We start from the raw sequence: 24,771 nt of genomic DNA on the forward strand, positions 1-24,771 counted from the left end.
GTCAGCCTCCTTCAATAGGCTTTAAGTGGTCATTAAGTTACTGAATTAGCCTTCCCATCTGGAAAATGGCCCAGGGGTGGGTGGAGCCGGCCAGCCAGCGGCACTATTTTTGGCACCCGTCCATCTCTGTTCCAGGCCTCAGTGGGGGCTCATAACCCTGCCCCTAATGTCAGGCAGGCAACCAGAAAGCACAGAGCTGATCATGGGGTCAAAGTAAGTGGAAAAGTACAGTACGGTGTCAGCATATGTATGGAAGTTCACGCCATGCCCATGGATGCCATCACTACAGGGTGAACTCGTCTTCAAAAGGAAAAAAAGGAGAGAACTGTAGATGGATAAATAGAAGGGTGAAGGAGTTAACTGTATCAAAGGCAGTGTTGAGGTCAAGGAGGGACAGAGAACCATGGTTATAGTCACACAGTTTGTCATTAGTAATTTTAACCAACATATTCTTAGTACTGAGGGCAGGCTGGAAGCTATTGAATAGAGGGCGATGGAAACATAGTGCTGGCACCAAACGCTGCAAAGGGTAAGAGAGAAAACAAGTTAAAAGTCAGGAAGCAGGGTTTAGGAAATGCCAAGTTTGGGTTCTAAACATCTGAAGGTGGTGAGAGGAAGGACAGAGTGTTAAAAGTTCCACAGTTCTGAGATCCTGAGGAGAGAATGTATTAGAGTTGCAAAATACTTACATTGCTTCAGTAAAAGAAAATAGAATAGAGCAAGGAATAGAAATATACACAAAAAACAAGAGTGTAGGAATGGAGGGAGAAGGAGAAAGAAAAAAGAAATAGAAAAGAGAAAGTGAGAGCAGAAAGAGGAAGTGAAGAAAAGTATGAGAAAGAATTAATTTATCAAACTTTATTACTCCTTAGAAATGCCTCAAAAACACTGCACATATAATAAATAACTTTAATGTACACTGATTTAGGTAGGGAAATGCAACAGTCCTTTTGTGCACAGCAGGAAAAAGGAGTCAGGACGGTTTCCAAGTCCTGAACCCACCCCAGACGGGCAACAGTCACTCTTTGGAATTTAGACCAGGGCATCCCCTTAATTAGCATGGAGACAGGTTCCCTGTCCAATTAAGGGTGGTTGGTAGGCTCTCAAAGTTGGAGGGCCAATCAGAAGCCTTCCAGATTGAGAGGCGGAGCAGCTGCCTGCAGTAGAAGGTAAGTAACGGAGAGGGTCCCTGCTTCAACGTGGAGGCACACCCCCAATTTTTTTGAAACTTAAATTAAAAACAGATTTAGCAGCCAGGCCACTACTGTTCAGAGGAGGTGGGGTGGGTGGCAGGGATTCCCTATACAGGACGACCTTTGGCTGCACCCTAACCCACGCCAGCAGGGTGGCCTGTAGGCCTGCCTGACGTGCTGGGTCTCCCAGATTAACTGCCTGGAAGCAGGCACCCAGCAGCAAACTGACCCCTCCCTGTTGCATCAGGAAACTGCTGACCGACTGCAAAGTTCCAATCGGCCTCCTTTAACTCTGGTTAACAAGGCTCTTAATGAGCCTAATTGGCTGCCTGCCTCATGGGGGCAGGTAGCCCTGCCAGCCCCGAACCTACCTCAGCAAAATGGCCACACCAGGAACGGGGTTGGGAAACTGTCATGCCGGTAGGCACCGGTATTTGCAGGCCCCGTCAGCCTCTGTTCCCAACCTTGGCGGGGCCTGAAAATTCAAACCCAGGATTCCACAAACAAAAATGAAATGAATGACCAGCTAATTTGTTTTGGTTGGTCTTGATTGCACTCCAAGAGATTGATTACGCACATCAGTAACTAACTTACACAACCCCAATCTCAGGAATGTATCAAATCCTATTTAAGAAGAGTTGGGCGGCACAGTGGCGCAGTGGTTAACACCGCAGCCTCACAGCTCCAGCGACCCGGGTTCAATTCTGGGTACTGCCTGTCTGGAGTTTGCAAGTTCTCCCTGTGTCTGCGTGGGTTTCCTCCGGGTGCTCCGGTTTCCTCCCACATGCCAAAGACTTGCAGGTTGATAGGTTAATTGGCCATTATAAATTGCCCCTAGTATTAGGTAGGTGGTAGGGAAATATAGGGACAGGTGGGGATGTGGTAGGAATATGGGATTAGTGTAGGATTAGTATAAATGGGTGGTTGATGGTCGGCACAGACTCGGTGGGCCGAAGGGCCTGTTTCAGTGCTGTATCTCTAAACTAAACTAAGAGCTATTGTATACTCATTTGTGCTACATCAGTAGTCATCTGTTCCAAAGGGCTCTCAGAGAAATTAAATACAGCCTAGTTCTAACTTGCTATTTTTCCTACATGGTCCCTTTGGCCAGTATCATTACACATTTTGAATACTCTTTTAAACCTACTACATCCATCCTTTTATCATCATGAAAACCTCAAAACTATCCACTGAGACCAGACTATTCCAACGTGAATAACTCTCTTTAAGCCTATCTTCTTAACTAACAGATCCATGTTAAAATGTCATTCTGGTTACTTTCTGAAACCTTTTGAAGAGCATCAATATCCATTGCTAGGTCTAAGGACCAAAAATGGACACAATAGGGTTGAATGTTCTGGTACTCGCTTGAACGCTTAGAAGGGGTACACATCCAGAAACTGTGGATGTGCAGCCAGTGATCTTGCATCCTTTACAGGAAGAAATCTACTTACGATTTCTTTGCATTCTTTAGGAGGCTGTATATTGGGAAATTGTAACAGTGCAGCCCATTATTTTATATCCAGTATCTACAGCGTTAGTGCTAATTAGGTTTACCCAATCTATATGTAAGTTGGCGTCGCCCATTATTACTGTATTGCCCATACTACATGCAGCTCTAATTTCCTGATTTATACCGTGCCCAACATTACCACTACAGTTTGGTGGCCTATAGACAACTCCCACCAATGTCCCTTAGTTCCATCCAAACTGATTCCACATCTTGCTCCTTCGATCAAAGATCCTCTTTCACTAATGTACTGATCTCATCCCTTATTAACTGTGCTACCCCACCTCCTCTTCCCTTCCACCTATCCCTCCTAAATGACAAATATCCCTGAATATTCAGTTCCCAGTCCTGGTCACCCTGTAACCACATCTCAGTAATGGCAATTAAATCATACCCATTTACCTCTATTTGTGCTTTCAAATCATCTACCCTGTTGTAAATGCTGTGTGCATTCAGATAGAGTGCCCTTAACTTTGTCTCAACATTATTCCTCATTCTGATCCTATTTGATGTTTGCCCTTGTCTCGTCTGCCTTCCAATTTTGCTCACTACTTTTCAACTTCCTGTTATCAGTTTTGCTTCTCTCCCATCGGAGTTCCCTCTTAGGTTCCCAACCCCATCAATTTAGTTTAAATCTTCCCCAACAGGACTAGCAAATCCCCCTGCAAGGATGTTAGTCCCAGTCCTGCTAAGGTACAACCAGTGTACCTTGTACAGGTCCCACCTACCCCAGAACAGGTCCCAATGGCTCAGAAATCTGATGCCCTCTCTCCTGCACCAATTCTCCAGCCATGTGTTAAATTGCTTTATCTTCCTATTCCTGTGCTCACTAGCATGTGGCACTCGGAGTAATCCTGAGATTACTGCTTTTGAGGTCCTGCTTTTTAATTTTTTCCCCGATCTCCTTAAATTCTGCTTTCAGGACCTCATCCCTCTTCTTACCTATCTCATTGGTACCATTGTGGACCATGACCTCTGGCTGTTCACCCTACCCCAGAAGAATGTCCTGCAGCCACTCTGTGACATCCTTGACCCTGGCACCAGGGGGGCAACATACAATCCTGGTATCACATCTGCGGCTGCAGAAACACCTGCGTGTTCCTCTAACAAATCCCCTATCACTATTGCCCTTCCACTTCTCTTTCTCCCCTCCTGTGCAACTGAGCCACCCGTGGTGCTACGGACTTGGCTCGCGCTGCACTCCTCTGAAGAACCATTGCCCTCACCAGCATTCAAAATGGAAAAGTGGCTACTTAATGGCTACACAAGTCCTTTTTCTGCTGTTAGTTACAATGGGAAGACCTCATGTTGCCTGGTCCCGTGAGCACTTTACATATTGAATAATATCTGCCATTTATTTAACTTACCTAAATGAGTTTCTAAGTTTAAATTATTACTAATATAATTTTATATAAAATAAAACCTTCCTAAATTTTAAGTAAATAATATCACTCACTTAGCATCGCAGCCCATTGGTGTGAAGTCAAGTTTGTGCTTGGTTCTGAAAATGAAATTTTTGGTTCGGATCTCCAAGATGGACGGAGGCTGCAGTGGTGTTGCTATTGCAAACAAAGCCAACTGTGGAGGAATACATGAGCCATCTTTTCCCTTCATGTTCTGCTCATAAAGAAACTTGAGTCTGCCTTGGAAATTCATGGCCTTGAAAGAACCACATTTAGAAATAGTTATTAAAACTTTAATATGATACTGATAATGCTGGCTATAACTGATGAAAATGCAGCAGAAACTTAAGAACCCAAAAGTGCAGGACCAGAACATGTGTTATTATTCAACTGCAGGTCAGTCTATATAAAGGTTAGTGTAAAGGGCAGTGCATCATAAACTATGAATTAGTAAAATGGTTTCAATATGTAATTTTAACTGAAAATTAATTTCTTTAAGTGATGCCATAACTTATGGTGATGTGATCAGAGAACCCTCCATAATTATTGGCCCAAAGCCAGCACCAAAATGAATCTCAATCATTAGTGGAGCCTTTTGCAGATTTTAAAGTATTCATATATTTTCAATCCCAAAACAGCTGCAAACACTTTAATAGAAAAATTGCAACACTGCACATCAGAATGTAGAGCTACACAAACAAATACCTGAACACTTCGTTCAAATAAAACACTAATCACATTTTATTGGAACAAAATTCATTCTTAAGTACACCCCCAAGGTTAATATATCCATGAAAAGAGCTCCACATGTGCATTTACAGTACATGCAATTAGTGTACAGATGGTGCATTCTAACAGCTGAATTATTATTGAAGTTGTTTTGTGATCGAGATGCAGGAATAACTTTTTATGCACTAACATTACATTGTTCACAGCACCGGAAGCTTTAGGCCATTCTGCAACAAATACCCACTTCAAATTGCCACAGTAAAGGAAGTTGCTAGATTAGAAATTGTCATAATTCAGTCATAAAATGTGATGAGACAATAAGTTCACCAAAAATCCAAATTCCTATATTAAAAAATATAATTTATCATTTTCAAATAGCTTCTGCATAGCAGGGGCTGAAAACTGGCATCTTCTATATAGTTGGACTACCTGATGCACAAACACTGCTGCTGTCCTAAGACAGTGAGGCAGATGCTTTTTTTGTAATGCCCATAACTTGACAACCGTGTCATGAAGTAGCAAAATTGAAGCACTGCTTCACATAGATCGTTTATTATACATGAAAGTTTAGCATCTACCATGGAATCATATTATCAAACCTTGCAAAAGCACATTTCCATACATAAAATCATTAATTATTACTATCAAAAGTAGCAAAATGTACTAACAAGCAACACATAACCAAAATGTGGTTGACTCTTACATCCCTCTGAAATGGCCTAGCAAGCCACTCAGTTGTATCTAACCGCTATGAAGTCAATAAAAATGAAGCTGGACAGACCACCCAGCATCGACCTAGGCACTGGAAATGACAACGGCAAACTCAGTCCTGTCGACCCTGCAAAGTCCTCCTTACTAACATCTGGGGGCTTGTGTCAAAGTTGGGAGAGCTGTCCCACAGACTAGTCAAGCAACAGCCTGACATAGTCATGCTCACGGAATCATACCCGACATACAATGTCCCAGACACAGCCATCACCATCCCCAGGTATGTCCTGTCCCACCGGCAGGACAGACCCAGCAGAGGTGGTGGCACAGTGGTATACAGTAGGGAGAGAGTTGCCCTGGGAGTCCTCAACATCGACTCCAGACCCCATGAAGTCTCATGGAATCATGTCAAACATGGACAAGGAAACCTCCTGCTGATTACCACCTACCGCCCTCCCTCAGCTGATGAGTCAGTACTCCTCCATGTTGAACAGAGCTTGTAGGTAGCACTGAGGGTGGCAAGGGTGCAGAATGCACTCTGGGTGGGGGACTTCAATGTCCATCATCAAGTGTGGCTCGGTAGCACCACTACTGACTGAGCTGGCTGAGTCCTAAAGGACATAGCTGCTAGACTGGGTATGTGGCAGGTGGTGAGGGAACCAACAAGAGGGAAAAACATACTTGACCTTGTCCTCACCAATCTGCCTGCCGCAGATGCATCTGTCCATGACAGTATTGGTAGGAGCCAATGTGGTGCCACAAACTTGGCTCTGACAGCACTCCTCTAAGGAAACATCACCCTCACCAGTATCCAAAATGGAAAACCGATTAGCAAGCGAGATCATCTCAGGGAACCCCTGCATTACCTGCCTGGTTCTCTTAGACTGCCTGGCGGTCACCCATTCCCTATCTGCCTGCATGCCCCTAACCTGTGGTGTGACCACCTCCCTAAACGTGCTATTCACGTTTAGCTGCCACATCTCTAACCTTTTCCAGTTCTGATGAAAGGTCATCGATCTGAAACATTAACAGCACTGAAAGGGGCCATTCGGCCCATCGGGTCTATGCTGATTCTCCCTACTGCAATTCAGCCAGTCCCATTCTCCCACTCTATCCCTGCAGTCCAGTAAGTTTATTCCTTCAAGTGCCCATCCAATTTCCTTTTGAAATCATCAATTGTCCCTGTTTCCATCACCCTCCTAGACAGCAGGTTCCTGGCCATCATCACCTCACTGCATAAAAAAGTTCTTCCTCACATTCTCCCTGCATCTCTTGCCCAAAAACTTAAATCTACGTCCCCTCGTTTTTGTACCATCAGCTAATAGGAACAGTTTTTCCTGGTCTATATCTAAACTTGTTATAAACTCGCACACCCCCACCAAATTTCTCAAATCTCCTTTGCACCAAGGAGAACAAACCTAGCTTCTTCCACCTAATCTTGTAGCTAAAAACCCTCATCTCTGGAACCATTCTGGTAAATCTCCTCTGCACCCTCTCAATGACCCTCATAGCCTTCCTAAAGTGTGATGACCAGAACTGGAAGCAATGCCATAATTGTGGCCTAACCGGAGCTTTATAAAGGTTCAGCAAAACTTTGCTGCTTTTGTACGCAATACCTCTGTTTACAAAACCCAAGATCCCATATGCTTTGCTAACCACTCAGAAAAAAATTTAGGGACAAGAATTCCAATCTCCCTCTATCCCTGCACACTCTTTAGAAATGTGCCATTCAGACTGTATTCTCTCTCCCTAGCCCTTCTGCCAAAATGCATCACCTCACACTTCTGTATTCAATACCCTTTGCCATTTGTTTGCCCAGTCTGCCAGCCTAGCTATGGCCGGTTGCAGTCAATTTGCATCATTCTCATTGTTTGCCACTCCTCCAAGTTTGGTATGTTTTATTTTATTTTATTTAGAGATACAGCACTGAAACAGGCCCTTCGGCCCACCAAGTCTGTGCCGACCAACAACCACCCATTTATACTAACCCTACAGTAATCCCATATTCCCTATCACCTACCTACACTAGGGGCAATTTACAACAGCCAATTTACCTATCACCTGCAAACCTTTGGCTGTGGGAGGAAACCGGAGCACCCGGGGAAAACCCACGCAGACACAGTGAGAACTTGCAAACTCCGCACAGGCAGTACCCAGAATCGAACCTGGGTCCCTGGAGCTGAGAGGCTGCGGTGCTAACCACTGCGCCGCCCAATTTTGAAATTTTACTCTGTATTCCAATATTCTAGTCCTAGAACTAAACCTTGGGGGACACCACTGTTTACCATCCTCCAGTCTGAAAAGTAACCATTTCCCATGAATGTTTTCTGTCCTTAAGCCAATTTTTTTTATCCAAGCTCACACTGACCCTGCTATTCCACTAGCCTCAATTTTGTTAACCAGCCTTTTATGTGGTACTTTGACAAACGCTTTCTCAAAATCCATAGACAACATCCACTGTATTCCCTTCATCAACCTTTTCTGTTACTTCATCAAAAAATTCAACTCGATTAGTCAAGCACGATCTACCTTTTACAAATTTGTGTTTGCTATCTTTACTTAACACTGTTTCTCTCTCTACAAATGGTCCCAGAACTGCTGAGTATTTCCAGCATTTTATTTCCATTCCACTTCTTTCTGTGTCTGTCCCTGGGGGGGGGGGGGGGGGGGGAGAAAAAACTCTCCAAATCACTTACCTCTGCACTCTCAAATACCCAACTATCTAGCCTATGGCTTTTAATTCATCATAACATCTCAGCAGCTGTTGATTTGCTCACTCACACACACTCCACTACCTTTGATGCCCTTGCCCCCGCTGGAACTATTACTCTTTCCCAACCTAATTATTCCCTTGGCATACTTCTCATCCCTGCTCCCTTAAGTCCAAGGGATGCAGGCAACCTCGTTGGTGAACAACTGGTTTAACGATTCATCGCCAAATCTAGCTAGACCACTTAAGGCATTATTGGCAACGCTCCCAAAGCAAACACCCAACTTCTGTTCTCCACCATTAACCATCTTCTTAAACCACCCTAACCTACCTCCTCCACCCTCACCTCAAACAATAAGTGGGATAAGCTCATGAGCTTTTTGGTTACAAGGATCAACACCATCTGATTAGCTGTCTCCACTGCCTCCCCACCCCCTTCCCATAACCCACTGGGTCCAACTTCCTCTAAAGATCCCTCTTGTCCTAATTCTGAAACTTGTCTCTTTCTATAGTTTCTCTCCTATCTCCCGTCAGGTCTTCTCCGTGCTCATCTTGTCGATGAGATCCACCTCTTGCTCTTCAGACCCTATTCTTACTCAACTGCTGACCATTCAACTTCTCCTTCTAGTTCTAATGTCAGCTGACATTAACAGTTGTCTCTCTTCGGGTACTGTTCCTCTCCTGAAATCTGCTGTCATCACCCCTCCTCAAAAAAAAATCCGTGACCCCTTTATCCCTACAAAATACTGCCCGATCTCGAATCTCCCTTTTCTGTCCGAAGTCCTTGAACATATTGTCACCTCCCAAATTCATGTCCATCTTTCTCGGTACTTCTTTTTTGAATCCTTATAACCAAGTTTCCGCCCAGTAATAGTACCGAAACACATTGTGCCAAAGTCACAATTTACATCCTATGTGACAGTGACAAAGGTAAACATTCCTTCCTCATTCATCTCAACCTGTCTGCACCTTTGGTATGGTTGACCATGAAATTATGCTTCAAAGCCTCTTCATCACCAAGCTGGGTAGGATTGCACTTGCCTGGTTTCATTCTTACCTTACCCTGTTGTAGCCAGAGAATCACCTGTAGTGGCTTCTCTTCTCACTCCTACACACTTACCTCTGGTATCCCCCAAGGGTCTATCTTTGGCTCCCTCCTTTTTCCCATCTACATGCTGCTCCTGAACTACATCATCGAAATCATGACGTCAGTTTCCCCATGCACGCTGACAGCTGATACACAGCTTTACCTCTCCTAAACTGCTCTTGACACCTCCTCTGTCTGACTGCTTGCCCGACATCCCGTATTGGATGAGCAGAAACTTCCTCCAATTAAATATTGGGAAGACAGAAGCCATTGTGTTCTTTCCCTGTTACTAACTCCATTCCCTTGCCACTGGCTCCATACCTCGCCCTGCCAATTTTTTTGAATTTGAACTAGACTGTTCCCAACCTTAGTCATAATCTGACTGAGAGGAGCTTCTTATTACACATCTGCACCATCACTAACACCACCTATGTCCACCTCCATAACATTGCCCAAATCAGCTTATCTGCTGCTGAAACCCTCATTCATGCCTTTGTTATTTCTACACTTGATAATTCCAATGCCCTACTGGCAGGCCTCCCACATTCTACTGCCTGCAAACTTGAGGATATTCAAAATTCTACTGCCCATGTCCTAACTCACACCAAGTCCTGCTCACCCATCTCCCTATGCTCCCTGACCTACACTAACTCTTGATCAAGCAACGCCTTGATTTTAATATCCTTGTTTTTAAATTCCTTCATGGCTTTGCCCCTCCCCATCTCTAACCTCCTTCAGCCCTATAACCCCACCTCCCGCCCACCCCGCCAAAATCTCTGTGCTCTGCCAATTCTGGCCTCTTGAGCATTCCCGATTTTAATCGTTCCATCATTGGTGGCCATATCTTCAGCTGCCTAGGACTTAAGCTCTGGAATTCCCTCCGTCTTTGTACATTTCTTTCCTCCTTTAAGATGCTGCTTAAAACCTACCTCTTTGGACATCTGGCCTAATATCGCCGTATGTGGTTGGCGTCAACTTTTACTCCTGCAAAGCACCTTGGGATATTGTATTACATTAAAGGCTCCATATAATTGCAAATTGTTGTTGTAGGGCACTTTACATGTTAAAGGTACTTTATAAATGTAAGCATTTTCTGTGTGGATTCAAATAATTGAGTTGTCATTCACAGTGCATTCAGCTCTCTCCATTGCCTCAAAGTCACCCGTATAGCAGCTTATTTTGTTTAAAACTATGTAGTCAGGAAGGCAAGCAGATTATATCTTTTCGTGTTTACCTTGGTGTGCTAAAAAAACAATAATGTAGTCTGGATCATAACATGTTAAACTGCCTCCTGTAAGTTCATCAGTTTCAAGAACAAATGCAAAATTATACTAACGCTCTGTTAATGCCGACAACAAATTACACCATAACATAGACTTAACATGCATTTTCTGGAATAGTCATTTTACTCCCTTAGTTACTCTTCTGTAAGTTTTGTATATTTCCATTTCTACTTTTTGGCATTCAGCAACAACTCCTTGCACAGATCATTAATGTAGAAAAACAATCCATGGCACATCACAGAAAAAAATGGACACTGAGGTAAAGAAGATATTTGGAGTGACCAAAAGCACGGTTAAACAGACGGATTTAATGGAAGAGAGGCTTAAAGAGAGAATTCTAAGAAGTGGGACCTAAGTGGTTGAAGGCACAGCTGCCAATGGTGAGAGGAAGTGCATGAGGCCAGAGTCAGAGAAGTTCAAAACAAGGGCTTTGTAGAGCTGGAGGAGGCTACAGGGATAGGGAGGAGTGGGGCTATGAAAGGACTCAAATATGAGATGTTTACATTTGAGGTATTGGGGAACTGAGAGTCAATGCAGTCTGTGGGAACAGGGATGGCTGGTGAGCGGGTAGCAGAGTTTTGCATAAACTGTATTATATGAAGCGAGGAGAATAGGAAACTGATCAGAAGAGCATTGAAATAGTTGAGACTGAAGGTGACAAAGGCACAGATAAGAGTTTCAGAGACAGATGGGTTGAGGCAGGGGCAGAGATGTCTCAGGTGATGTTAAGGAGGTGGAAGTAATTAATCTTGGTGATGGAAAGGATATGGGTTTGGAAGCTGAGTTTGGTATCAAATAGTCTGGTTTAATCTGAGACACTGGCTGAGGAGGGGAATGGAGATGGTGGCAAGGGTATGGAGTTTGGGGTGGTGGCTGAAAATGGAAAGAATTTTGTACCTCATCCAAGATTGTATATCAGACGAGCAGCTTGACAGTACAGAAGCAGTGGTATGGTCAGAGGACGCTGATGGAGGTGGATCTTAGTGAAATCAGCGTGCATATGGAGGCTGACGTCAGGAGATATAAGGATAGATCCTGGGGGACTCCAGAGGCAATGATGTGAGGACAGGAAGCAAGATATTGATCGAGATGCTCTAGTTACAAATGGATAAGGATGAATGGAACCAAGTGGAGAGCAATCCCACTGCACAGGACAACCGAAAAAATGACAAAGAACAGGATGGTGTGGTCAATTGCGTCAAACATTGCAGAGAAGTTGAAGAGGTTAAGGAAAGATAATCCATCATGGCCACAGTGAATATCATTTATGGTTACACTACACATAGAAATTCTATTTCATGGATTTTAAGCAACTAAGTGCACACTTTGATAACTTTAGGAAAGGTTCATGTATTCAAAAGGTTGACTTCAAAGGGGGAATTTTGAGATTTTGCTTGCTGCAGGCTAGGTTCTGCATTTGGAACACAAACTTGTAAAATTATTCCTCCAGTGTGACATCATCAGTGAAATGGGTCTAAATGGTAAAAGGTGGATTAAACAAGTGAATTATATTTTGTTTGAATGAACAATGATACTTAGTAAACAGATGGTGCTTATATTCAGAGTTATTCAAAATGACAGATTTCACATGGATTTTTAATGTGATGGACAATGGGCCATAATTTGCTGTAGGATTGATTCTTACGCCATCTGCCATTAATTAGATTTGCCCTTGCATGTTTAGGTTATTACATTTTTGTGCATAAGTTTCTGAAAGTGCAAGCTCATAACGTTGCAGTGAGCAAACTGGGCATCTGGGACCTGAGTAAATAGCACAAGAAACTGGGCATCTCTTAACTCATCAAATTAAAGGATTGTGAAATTAACAGTGCAAGGACTAAAAAGGAAGTATAAATTAGAGCGGGTGAATTCCATGCCAAATCAGGTACAGAAAGAGAAATAAAGAGAGGGAAAGAAATATTGGATTGAGAGAGAGAACAAGAGAGAGATAAATGAGACAAAGGAAAAGTTTAAAAAAAAAATTTTACATTGTGAAAATCTTCAAGAGCAATTAAAACCTTAAGGAATGAGACTCCACTCTTACAAAGATTAACTTTCAGTGCCAGAGGGGTTGACTGGCAGTAATCAACACATCACATCATTTAAAGGGTACTTAGATTGAAATGGACAAGACTTAACTTTCTGTGGTGCATTTAGTTTACATTTACCATGCAAATACAGCAACATCATGCCATTCAATACGTTTTAAATGATGAGCAAGACAGTGAGATGCTGTTTTCACAATGCTTATGGCAGAGGGGCAGAGCTGTGCATCTTGGACTGCAACTTTTTGACTTCCGCCTCACCTCAAGTTGTTGCAGCATTGACGCATAAATAATGGCGAGTGCCATTATCCCCACCATTATCTTGTCAGGAAATTATGGGTCATTGTATCCTTCAATAGATTCAGAAGCACTTAGACATTTTTTTAAACAAATGAGCACATAATTTATGCTAACATTTCATTCAGAAATGAATATTGGATTCGTGTCACATGTTTCCTCATCAGTCTGTCAACTCAGCCTCAACAAAAATCCTTCTGCAATGCAACATTCAATCACAGAATTCAAAATGCTTTATATTGTGAACTTCCATTAATCCTACTAACTACCAAGAGCCATGTTTGTTTGGAACATGGCTGTCTAGTAATTATCTGAGCACCTATCAACATTGCATCATAAAATGTCTTACTGCAAGTGATTTACAACTTAGGGCACTGGAATTATAATAGACACAGTACATATCTACTAAGTAACGGTGGCTTAGATAAGTTTCATGATTAAACAATATCAAATGAAAGCTGCACTGTAAAGAAAAACACAAGGTCAAAATAACTTTACCAGAAATCCAGAAGAATTATCTAGGAGACATCTTAACCTGCACACAAAGTTCCTTTCCAGAAATGGTGAATTTTCTGGAGGAAGCTGCTCAGGACTGTAATGTGTGATTGATAGTGGAAGGCCATTTTCACCTGAATGAAAGATAATGTCACACAAGACACAGATTTAGAACATGAAAGTTAAAGAAAAACAATTGTTAACTTCACACAATTTAGAAATATTCTAAGGAAAGTTTTTTTTTAAAATGTAAATAATCGTGACCATCCAAGGTCACAGTGCAACATTTGCCCAGAGATGACATTTTGTATTATCATTTTGTTAATTCCCAGGGATTACATGACAACTTGGCAAGTGCAGACATCATCTATCAGCACCAAAAGACAAAGAAAGAACAGAACACAGCAAAGCTTTCCTCTCTTACACAGAAATATTATAAAAAAGGACACATAGGAATGGTAAGGTTGATGCAGTTTCATCTTGGATGTTCAGATGATGGCAAAAAACATATTCCTGACTTGATTATCCCCAAGTATCTGTTATTCTGCTATCTTAGTTCCCTCCTTCACAGAGTAGCTAAAGGCTTGATTACAGATTATGGACTTTGCTTTCAAGAAAACAGAGAACAGTTAAAAATAGAAGTTCTCTGCGAACAAGTTATATGGAGCAGAATTAATGCCAGATGTTGAGCTGAAAGCTTAATGACAACAGAGTAAAAAATGCACCAGTAGTACTTTGACATAGCGTCAAGTGACTGCACAGAAAGTTTTCTGAAAACTGGAAATTAAAATTACTTGCTACTGTTTGAAAAGAACCAAATGTGAACTGATGTGAAATACACCACACTAAACAGTGCCATATGGTCTTTTATATCCACCAGTTTAGTGTCTCATCTGAAAGACAGAACCTCTGACAATGCAGCACTTGTTCAGTACTGAAGTGTCAAGCGAGATTATGTGCTCAAGTACTCAGAAGCAAGAATAGTAACAACTGAACCCAGTTGACACCTGGAGAATTAAAACTGATACAAAGTATCAACAATTTAACAAATGCAGATGACAAAATATCACAAATAAATACATTATTAATTGTAACTTTATCTCTTCACAAAAATTGCCAACTTTGGCTGAAGACTTAAAATTTTGTAAATTCAATCTGAGCATGTGAAATCATACTACGTAGAAATATAAATTACAGTTTTGTACATTGGACCTTGAGTACTTTCAATATACGACTCTTATGCCTGTATGAACAAATGCATTCTGGCCAGAATTAGCTGTAAAGTATTATGTAATGTGTGCTGGTTACTCTGATGAACTTCTTTTGTATAAATTTGTTTAAAGGTCCAAGGTCAAGGGAAGGTTGATGTTTCAAAAAGAATGGATAATGAACATAATGGAGGGAAAGGAAACATTAATTTTCTTGGCCTAATGAATGCAATAAAGAATACTTTGAAAGCCAGAATATCTTGGACTGACCAGCGTATTGAATTCAAGTGAAATCTGTGTAGAAGAGAATGCAGCATTAATGCTAGAAAGCTCAGGATCCTCTTCCTCCCCATTCAATTTCACAAGAATTAACAATACATTCAGTTTTACAAAGAATACTGAAGTGCCCAAGTGTGTTCAAAGCAGATGCAAGCAAAAGCTAAAACTTTGAATGGAAATCAAACAAAGACAGAAAAATGTTGAAAACACACAGCAAGAGAATCAGCATTTGTGGACAGAACAGGCAAGATATTGTTTCGGGTGCAAACTCTACTTCGAACTAGAAGAGGCAGACAGAGGTTACATTAACACAGTTTATAAAGAGGTAGAATAACAAAAAAAAAAGTTTTAAAAAATTACAACATAGGAATCATGAGCAGAATTATGCAACAAATTCTGCCTGGTTTGCCTGTGGATATATTACATATACAGGCTATATATTTATATTCTCCCTCCTCTCCCTTTTGGATTGCATAAATATGCCTGTCAGCCTTTTATTTTTCATACTACCTGACCTGCCGCATGTTTCCAACATTTTCCATTTTTTTCTAAGCAAAAACTGTTGCACTATCTGTGCATATTTGGCTGGCATTGATATTTCAGCTTTTCAAGGTATGTATAGCTTTACTGTGCTCGTGCTTTTTTAATTCATGTGGTAAATTGGTCTATCTTTAGGTACATGAGGGTAATTTTTTTTTAAAGCTTCAAACTGCCATCCCCAGTGTATACAATAGGCTGGGTCTAGGGACAACACAGAAAGAGATGAGCACTCCAGATCAACAGACTTTCTTAAAACAGTGTAGTTTTGTAAAAATGAGGCTCATCATACTATACTAACATCTGAATCTTATTTGTGACAGCACACATAACTGGCTGTGTTTAGTGTACCGTGAAGTGGTTGTGCCCAAGTAATCTACTTGGCTCAACTACTGGATCAGCTTACAGTTTCTAAAGTGGTAGTGCATGATTTGAAGCTTACGATCTGTGCTTAATTTAGCCAGCAGCTGTTATGAAAAGGCACATTTATACAAGCAAGTTTACTCTGGAGTTCGGACAAAATTCGAAGGGATGCCAAAATAAAAGTCTACAAACATTAGTCAAAATAATATTAAGGGATCTCTCAGAAGCTAAGCTATTATTGAAATATCATAACATGCTACAGTAAATACTCAATTTTAAAGTGAGTAGTTCAGCGCATGTAGCTTACTTAGTTTACCTTGCATGATTCTAAACCATTTAAACCTCCCATCCTTGTGTAAGTCCTGCACACCATGCATCATAGCAATTTATCACAATTACTTTTTGACAACTGCATTCTTATAAATATTAACTGTTTACCATTATCCTTTCTGGAATCCTTACAGACTGCTAATTATTGAGAACTATAATGATTGGGTGTCAACTCCAACTTTGGTAGGGGGAAAAAATGGTATAAGTAGAGAAAACTCAGTGTATAAGCAGCAGCCAATGCAATACCACCCATTTTGTGCCTCCCGCCGACACTGAATTTCACGATGCGTTCCTAAAAAAAAATGTTCACCAAACGTGCTAGCTATGGCTCAGTTGGGAGCATTCTCACCTCTGAATCACAAGGTCCTGGGTTGAAGTCTCACTCCAGGGCTTGAGAACGAAAAACAAGGCTGACACTCCAGTGCAGTACCGAGGGAATGCTGCACTGTTGGAGGTGCCATCTTTTGGATAAGATGTTAAACCGAGGCCCCACCTGTCTGCTAGCATGGATGTAAAAGATCCTATGGCACTATTTCAAAGAAGAGCAGGGGAATTATCTACTGTTTCCTGGCCAATATTATTGTTCAATCAACTTCACAAAACAGATTCTGGTCATTATCACATCGCTGTTGGTGGGAATTTTCTGTGTGCACACTGGCTGTCGCATTTCCGACATTACAACAGTGACTACACTTCAAAAGTACTTCATTGGTTTAAAGCACTTTGAGATGTCTGGTGGTTGTGAAAAGCACAATGTAAATACAAGATTCTTTTTCTGTTAAAAATACAGTTCTTCCATCCAACAGGAAGAACACTTTTCCTTTTCAGGTTTAAAACTGGGGTGATGATGACAGAATGGAAAATGAATTGCAAAAGATATTTACTATTGGTAGACAGAAGAGAAGCAGTTTCATAATTTAGGAAGCACAGTACTTCACAAATAAGGCCAGCTTATAGTAATCTTGTATCCAACACTATCATTAGTGCCAAAGGATGTAAATGTAATGACAGTCCAACCCTTACACAAAACTACTGCCAAAGCTCAAGTAAGATTTTCTTGTGGCAGGAGAGAACAGGGGCTGGTCAGCCACTCTTTAACACTACTGATAGGTGGAATATTGCAAATAGTGCAGGGTCACTCACTAGCACCTTTGCAATAGAATATTAGAGCACTGACATAGGACATCTGCCCATTAAGTCTGCATCAATACTTTTTTTTTCCATGAATGACCTAGGCTAATCCTACCATCCTGCACACTCCCCATACAATTTAAAATTCCTCTTTTTTCAAGCAATGAATTATTTTTTAACAAAATCATAGGTGTATAAAAACCCTACTTTAATAGCTTGTTGTGATTTTAAGAAAGCATTTGAGATAGGAGTGATAAAGCTAGTATTCATTTTCAGACAGTGCCCCTATTGTTATGGAAACCTTGGAAACCACAATAAAATTTCTCCTGATATTTTTTCACCACCTCGTGCTTCCTTGACCCCATTCCCACTAAACTGACCATCCAATTTCCCTTCCTGGTCCCCATGTAAGCTGATATTGTTGATGGTTCTCTCACTTCAGCTGCTGTCCCTCTCTCCTTTAAATTTGTTGTCAATACCCGTCCTCAAAAAAAAACCCTTGACCATCCTTGCAATCTACAGTCCCATCTCCAACCTTCCTTTCCCCTCCAAAGTCCTTGAACATATTGTTGTACCTCTCCACTGCGTCCAGCTGGGTGGGACGGCACTCGCCTGGTTCTTTTCTTAGCTATCTAATCGTACCCAGAGTTTCACTTACAATGGCTACTCTCCCCACTCCTGCACCATTATCTCTAGTATCCCCCAAATATCTATCCCTGAAAGCACAGTTAGTTTTCACATGGACACGGACGACACCCAGCTGTACCTCTCTCAACTCCTTCACTATTGCTGAATGATCAGACTGCTCGTCAGACATCCAGTACTGGATGAGCAGAAATTTCCTACAAATAAAAACTGGGATGACTGAAGGCATAGTCTTCGGGCCCTGCTCCAAATTCTCCTGTAGCTGCCGACTCTATTCCTCTCTGTGCTAACTGCGACTAATCCTTAGTGTCATATTTGACAGTGAGACAAGCTTCCAACCACATATCCATGCCATTACTTAGACCACCTATTTCAACCTTTAACGTCGCCTGACGCAGCCCTTGTTTCAGCAACCTTCATTCATGCCTTTTTTACTTCTAGTCTTGACTGTTCCAATGCACTCCTGGCTGGCGTCCCGCATTCTACCCTCCGTAAACTTGACGTCATCCAAAACTTTGCTGCCCGTGTCTTAAACTTGCACCAAATCCCATTCAGCTATCACCAGTGTTTGCTGACCTACAATGGCTCCCAGTCCAGCAACACCTCGATTTTAAAATTCTCATCCTTGTTTTCAAATCCCTCCATGGCCTAGCACCCCCCTCCCTATCCTTGTCATTCCCTCTCACCCCACAACCCTCTGGTATATCTGTGTTGATCTAATTCTGACCTCCTGAGCATCCCTGATTTTAATCGCTCTGCCATTGACGGCCATACCTTCAGTTGCCAAGGCCTAAACTAAGGAATTCCCTCCCTAAACCTTTGCACCTCTCTAGTCTCTCTTTCTTCCTTAAATGGTCCTTAAAACCTACCTCTTTGACCAAATTTTTGGCCATCTGCCCCAATATCACCTTATGTGGCTTGGTGTCTAATTTTGCTTTATAATAATTGTGAGAAGTGCCTTGCGATGTTTTATTATGAATAACAATCAAAAGTTCAGCCAGCTGGTTACAAAAATAGATATTAAGGAATTTAGTTTTATTGGCCCGCATTTTGCGGTCAGCGGCCAAGCGACAGAGTTCACCAATGACCAATGTGACATGCCACAAATATACAAATCAGTTTTGCAAGGCCAGAAAGATTTTACAGCAGTAATAATTAACTTAGTCTTCTTTGGCCTCCTTGTCTCGAGAGACAATGGGTAAATGCCTAGAGGTGGCCAGTGGTTTGTGTAATACCGCCTGGAGTGGCTTAAAGGCCAATTCTAGAGTGACAGACTGTTCCACAGGTGGTGCAGATAAAATTGGTTGTCGGGGCTGTTACACAGTTGGCTCTCTCATTGCACTTCTGTCTTTTTTCTGCCAACTGCTAAGCCTCTTCGATTCGCCACTCTTTAGCCCCGCCTTTGTGGTTGTCCGCCAGCTCTGGCGATCACTGGCAACTGACTCCCACGACTTGTGGTCAATGTCGCAGGACTTCATGTCACGTTTGCAGACGTCTTTAAAGCGGAGACATGGATGGCCGGTGGGTCTGATACCAGTGACGAGCTCACTGTACGATACGTCCTTGGGGATCCTGCCATCTTCCATGCGGTTCACATGGCCAAGCCATCTCAAGTGCCGCTGGCTCAGTAGGGTGTATAGGCTAGGGATGTTGGCCGCCTCAAGGACTTCTGTGTTGGAGATACGGTCCTGCCACCTGATGCCAAATATTCTTCGGAGGCAGCGAAGATAATACGCTGTTAAAAAGCCCAGTTATAGCGTAAAAGGGCAAATTCTCATCGGTTCAGTGATTTCTATTGATTGCAGTTTGCTGGAACTTCAACAGCACCCCATGGAGAAGTGTAGAGTCACTGACAGCAACTTCTGGATGTCTGCATTTAACGGTGTATGCCAGTCATGGATGAGCTGGACATACAGCCAACAAAATCGGAACTCAGTGATGCCATTGATTCTCTAGCCAGCGGAAAAGCCCCGGGAAGGACAGCATCACCCCTGAAATAATCAAGAGTGCCAAGCCTGCTATACTCTTCCCACTACATGAACTGCTATGCCTGTGCTGGGACAAGGGAGCAGTACCCCAGGACATGGGCGATGCCAATATCATCACCCTCTATAAAAACAAAGGTGACCACGGTGACTGCAACAACTACCGTGGAATCTCCCTGCTCAGCATAGTGGGGAAAGTCTTTGCTCGAGTCGCTCTAAACAGGCTCCAGAAGCTGGCCGAGCGTGTCTACCCTGAGGCACGGTGTGGCTTACGTGCAGAGAGATCGACCATTGACATGCTGTTCTCCCTTCTTCAGATACAGGAGAAATGCCACGAACAACAGATGCCCCTCTACATTGCTTTCATTGATCTCACCAAAGCCTTTGACCTCGTCAGCAGACGTGGTCTCTTCAGACTACTAGAAAAGATTGGATGTCCACCAAAGCTACTAAGTATCATCACCTCATTCCATGACAATATGAAAGGCACAATTCAACATGGTGGCACCTCATCAGAGCCCTTTCCTATCCTGAGTGGCGTGAAACAGGGCTGTGTTCTCGCACCCACACTTTTTGGGATTTTCTTCTCCCTGATGCTTTCACATGCGTTCAAGTCCTCTGAAGAAGGAATTTTCCTCCACACAAGATCAGGGGGCAGGTTGTTCAACCTTGCCCGTCTAAGAGCGAAGATCAAAGTACGAAAAGTCCTCATCAGGGAACTCCTCTTTGCTGACGAAGCTGCTTTAACACCTCACACTGAAGAGTGCCTGCAGAGTCTCATCGACAGGTTTGTGGCTGCCTGCAATGAATTTGGCCTAACCATCAGCCTCAAGAAAACGAACATCATGGGGCAGGACGTCAGAAATGCTCCATCCATCAATATTGGCGACCACGCTCTGGAAGTGGTTCAAGAGTTCACCTACCTAGGCTCAACTATCACCAGTAACCTGTCTCTCGATGCAGAAATCAACAAGCGCATAGGAAAGGCTTCCACTGCTATGTCCAGACTGGCCAAGAGAGTGTGGGAAAATGGTGCACTGACACGGAACACAAAAGTCCGAGTGTATCAGGCCTGTGTCCTCAGTACCTTGCTCTATGGCTGCGAGGCCTGGACAACGTATGTCAGCCAAGAGCGACGTCTCAATTCATTCCATCTTCGCTGCCTCCGGAGAATGCTTGGCATCAGGTGGCAGGACCGTATCTCCAACACAGAAGTCCTCGAGGCGGCCAACATCCCCAGCTTATACACACTACTGAGTCAGCGGCGCTTGAGATGGCTTGGCCATGTGAGCCACATGGAAGACGGCAGGATCCCCAAAGACACATTGTACAGCGAGCTCGCCACTGGTATCAGACCCACCGGCCGTCCATGTCTCCGCTTTAAAGACGTCTGCAAACGTGACATGAAATCCTGTGACATTGATCACAAGTCGTGGGAGTCAGTTGCCAGCGTTCGCCAGAGCTGGCGGGCAGCTATAAAGGCTGCGCTGAAGTGTGGCGTGTCGGAGACTTAGCAGTTGGCAGGAAAAAAGACAAAAGCGCAAGGGGAGAGCAAACTGTGTAACAGCCCCGACAAACAAATTTTTCTGCAGCACCTGTGGAAGAGCCTGTCACTCTAGAATTGGCCTTTATAGCCACTCCAGGCGCTGCTCCACACACCACTGACCACCTCCAGGCGCTTACCCATTGTCTCTCGAGATAAGGAGGCCAAAGAAAAAAAAGAATGGGCTTCAGATGTTGCTGTCAGTTTCAGAGGAGTAATGATAGCAAATGCTGACAGTTTCATCATTACTACTGCAAAATATGGACCATTATCTTGATTAGTGAAGAAGAAATTCTGCAGAAATGTTGATACATTGCAGAATACTTTGAGCGAGTCCACAATAGGCCAAATGGTATACTGCTAGTGAGAGGAAATTGCTTGTTGGACCAATGGTTAATTTTATATCATGCAATGTCAAATTGCACTTTAAGGTCATGAAACTACCTTGGAGCACAATAATTAATCCAAACCACAACTGAGACTTTGCGTTACCATAGTTTTCCACGCTTTTCAACTGCAGTTTAGCAAAAAACTGTAATCTTTTATCAAGATGTTTTAACTGTTGAGATACAGGAGGCAACTTTCAACTTAAGTGGGAAATGAAAACTGGCTGTAATTGATTGGGTGCCAGTTATAGAAGGTAATTTTTAAAGTTTATTCGTTCGTGGGATGTGGGCTTTGCTGGCAAGCCAGCATTCATTGCCCATCCCTAATTACCCTGGAGAACGTGTTGGTGAGCTGCCTTCTTGAACCGCTGCAGTTTTTGAGGTGTAGGTATACCAACAGTGCTGTTCAGAAAGGAGTTCCACGATTTTCACCCAGTGACAGTGAAGGAATGGAGATATAGTTCCAAGCCAGGAGAGTATGTGGCTTGGAGGGGAGCTTGCAGGTGGTTGTGTTCCCATGCATCTGCTTCCCCTGTTCTTCTAGGTGATATCAACAGAGCTCATGGTGATTGCTGTGATAGCAAATAAAACATTTAAAAACTTGGCAGACAAGTGAATGGGCTTGGATTAAATTTCACGGCTCCCAGACTAAGAGATTCTGCTTTCGGTTGATTCATAAAAAGCAAGAAAAGAATGTTAATTGTCTTTACCAACAAAATATAATTTGATGGAAGTAAGCAACATAAACTACCTTTATGGTTCATTTTAAATCGTGCTCAGGTTTAACCTTTACATGACATGTAGTTTTCCAGACAAAATAACCTGTATTTCTACAGCACCTTTTACAGAGAAACATCTCACAGTGCTTTGCAGAGGCAGATGGACATCAAGGCAAAAAAGAGAAGAGGATTTGGAGGGGTGGCTAAGTTTAGTCGACATGGTGAGTTTTAAGGAGGATCTTAAAAGGAAGAGAAGGATATAAGCAATCAGGGGTTTAAGAGGAGAATTCCTGAGAGTAGGTCCAAGGAGGCTAAGATATGACTCTGCTGCTATACAAATTGTTCAATGGAACTGGGGAATAGCTGTTGTTCCAGGAGGAGACAGGATAAACTGGTAACTGTACATCAGTTAGTTTTTTAAATTCATTTGGGGGAATGTGAGCATCGCTGGCTTGGCCAGCAATTATTGCTCATCCCTAATTGCCCTCGAGGTGGTGGTGGTGAGCTGCCTTCTTGAACCTTTGCAGTCCTTGGATGTAGGTACACCCAAAGTACTGTTAGGAAGGGGATCCAGGATTTAGACCTAGCAACAGTGAAGGATCGGTGATATAGCTCCACGTCAGGCTGGTGTGTGGCTTGGAGGGGAACTTGCAGGTGGTGGTGTTCCCATGCATCTGCTTCCCCTGTTCTTCTAGGTGGCAGAGGGTCATGGGTTTGGAAGGTGCTGTCAAAGGAGCCTTGTTGAGTTGCTGAAGTGCACCTTGTATGTGGTACACACTGCTGCCACTGTACGTCGGTGGTGAAGGGAGTGCATGTTGAAGGTCTTGGATGGGGTGCCAATCAAGTGGGCTGCCTGTTCCTGGATGGTGTTGAGCCTCTTGAGTGTTATTGGAGCTGCACCCATCCAGGCAAGTGGAGAGCATTCCATCACACTCCTGACTTGTGCCTTGTAGATGGTGGACAGGCATTGGGGAGAGAGGGGGTGAGTTACTCGCTGCAGAATTCCCAGCCTCTGTCCTGCTCTTGAAGCCACAGCATTTATGTGGCTAGTCCAGTCAGTTTCCGATCAAAGGTAATCCCGAGGATGTTGATAGTGGTAGCTTCAGCGATGCTAACGCCATTGAACATCAAGGGGAGATGGTTAGATTTGCTCTTGTTTGAGATGGTCATTGCCTGGCACTTGTGACATCAATGTTACTTAGTGCTTACCAGCTCAAGCCTGGATGTTGTCCAGGTCTTGCTGCATATGGACATGGGCTGCTTCAGTATCTGAGGAGTCGTGAATGGTGCTGAACATTGCGCAATCAGCAAACATCCCCACTTCTGACCTTATGATGGAGGGAAGGTCATTGATGAAGTAGCTGAAGATGGCTGGGCCTAGGACACGACCCTGAGGAACTCCTGCAGTGATGTCCTGGGATCGAGATGATTGCACTCCAAGAACCACAACCATCTTCCTTTGTGCTTGGTATGACTCCAACCAGCAGAGAGTTTTCCCTCACCACCACCTTCTCAAGGGCGATTATGGATGGGTAATAAATGGCGGCCTAGCCACCGACGCCCACATCCCATGAATTAATGAATAAAAGAAAAAAAAATTCCCATTGACTCCAGTTTTGCTTGTGCTCTTTGATGCCATACTCAGCCAAATGTTGACTGATGTCAAGGGCAGTCACTCTCACCTCACCTCTGGAGTTCAGCTCTTTTGTCTATGTTTGGACCAAGGCTGTAATCAGGTCAGGAGCTGAGTGGCCCTGGCGGAACCCAAACTGAGCATCAGTGAGCAGGATATTGCTGAGCAAGTGCTGCTTGATAGAACTGTTGATGACTCCTTCCATCACTTTGCTGATGATCGAGAGTAGACTGATAGGGCAGTAATTGGCAGGGTTGGATTTGTACTACTTTTTGTGTACAGGACATACCTAGGAAATCTTCCACATTGCCTGGTAGATGCCGGTGTTTTAGCTGCACTGGAACAGCTTGGCCAGGAAAGCAGCTAGTTCAGGAGCACAAGTCTTCAGTACTATTGCCAGAATGTTTTCGGGGCCCATAGTCTTTGCAGTATCCATGTGCATATCACATGGAGTGAATTGAAGTGGCTGAAGACTGGCATCTGTGATGCTGGAGACCTCAGGAGGAGGCTGAGATGGATCATCCACTTGGCACTTCTGGCTGGTAGTTAGCT

The 24,771-nt window shown here is 43.1% G+C and overlaps 1 protein-coding gene across 1 annotated transcript in view; it reads right to left on the reverse strand.

The window, feature by feature from the left end:
• The window catches only part of LOC137346034 (aryl hydrocarbon receptor-like), a 226,928-nt gene that overhangs the window by 31,729 nt on the left and 170,428 nt on the right, over positions 1 to 24,771 (reverse strand). The window contains exons 6-7 of the mRNA XM_068009334.1: positions 13,464 to 13,594; positions 4,160 to 4,362 (exon numbers count right to left, since the gene is read on the reverse strand). Coding sequence (XP_067865435.1) covers positions 4,160 to 4,362; positions 13,464 to 13,594 — 334 coding nt within the window. The remainder of the gene's footprint in view (positions 1 to 4,159; positions 4,363 to 13,463; positions 13,595 to 24,771) is intronic.

This window comes from Heterodontus francisci, chromosome 2, assembly GCF_036365525.1.
Source record: "Heterodontus francisci isolate sHetFra1 chromosome 2, sHetFra1.hap1, whole genome shotgun sequence".
NCBI lineage: Eukaryota > Metazoa > Chordata > Chondrichthyes > Heterodontiformes > Heterodontidae > Heterodontus > Heterodontus francisci.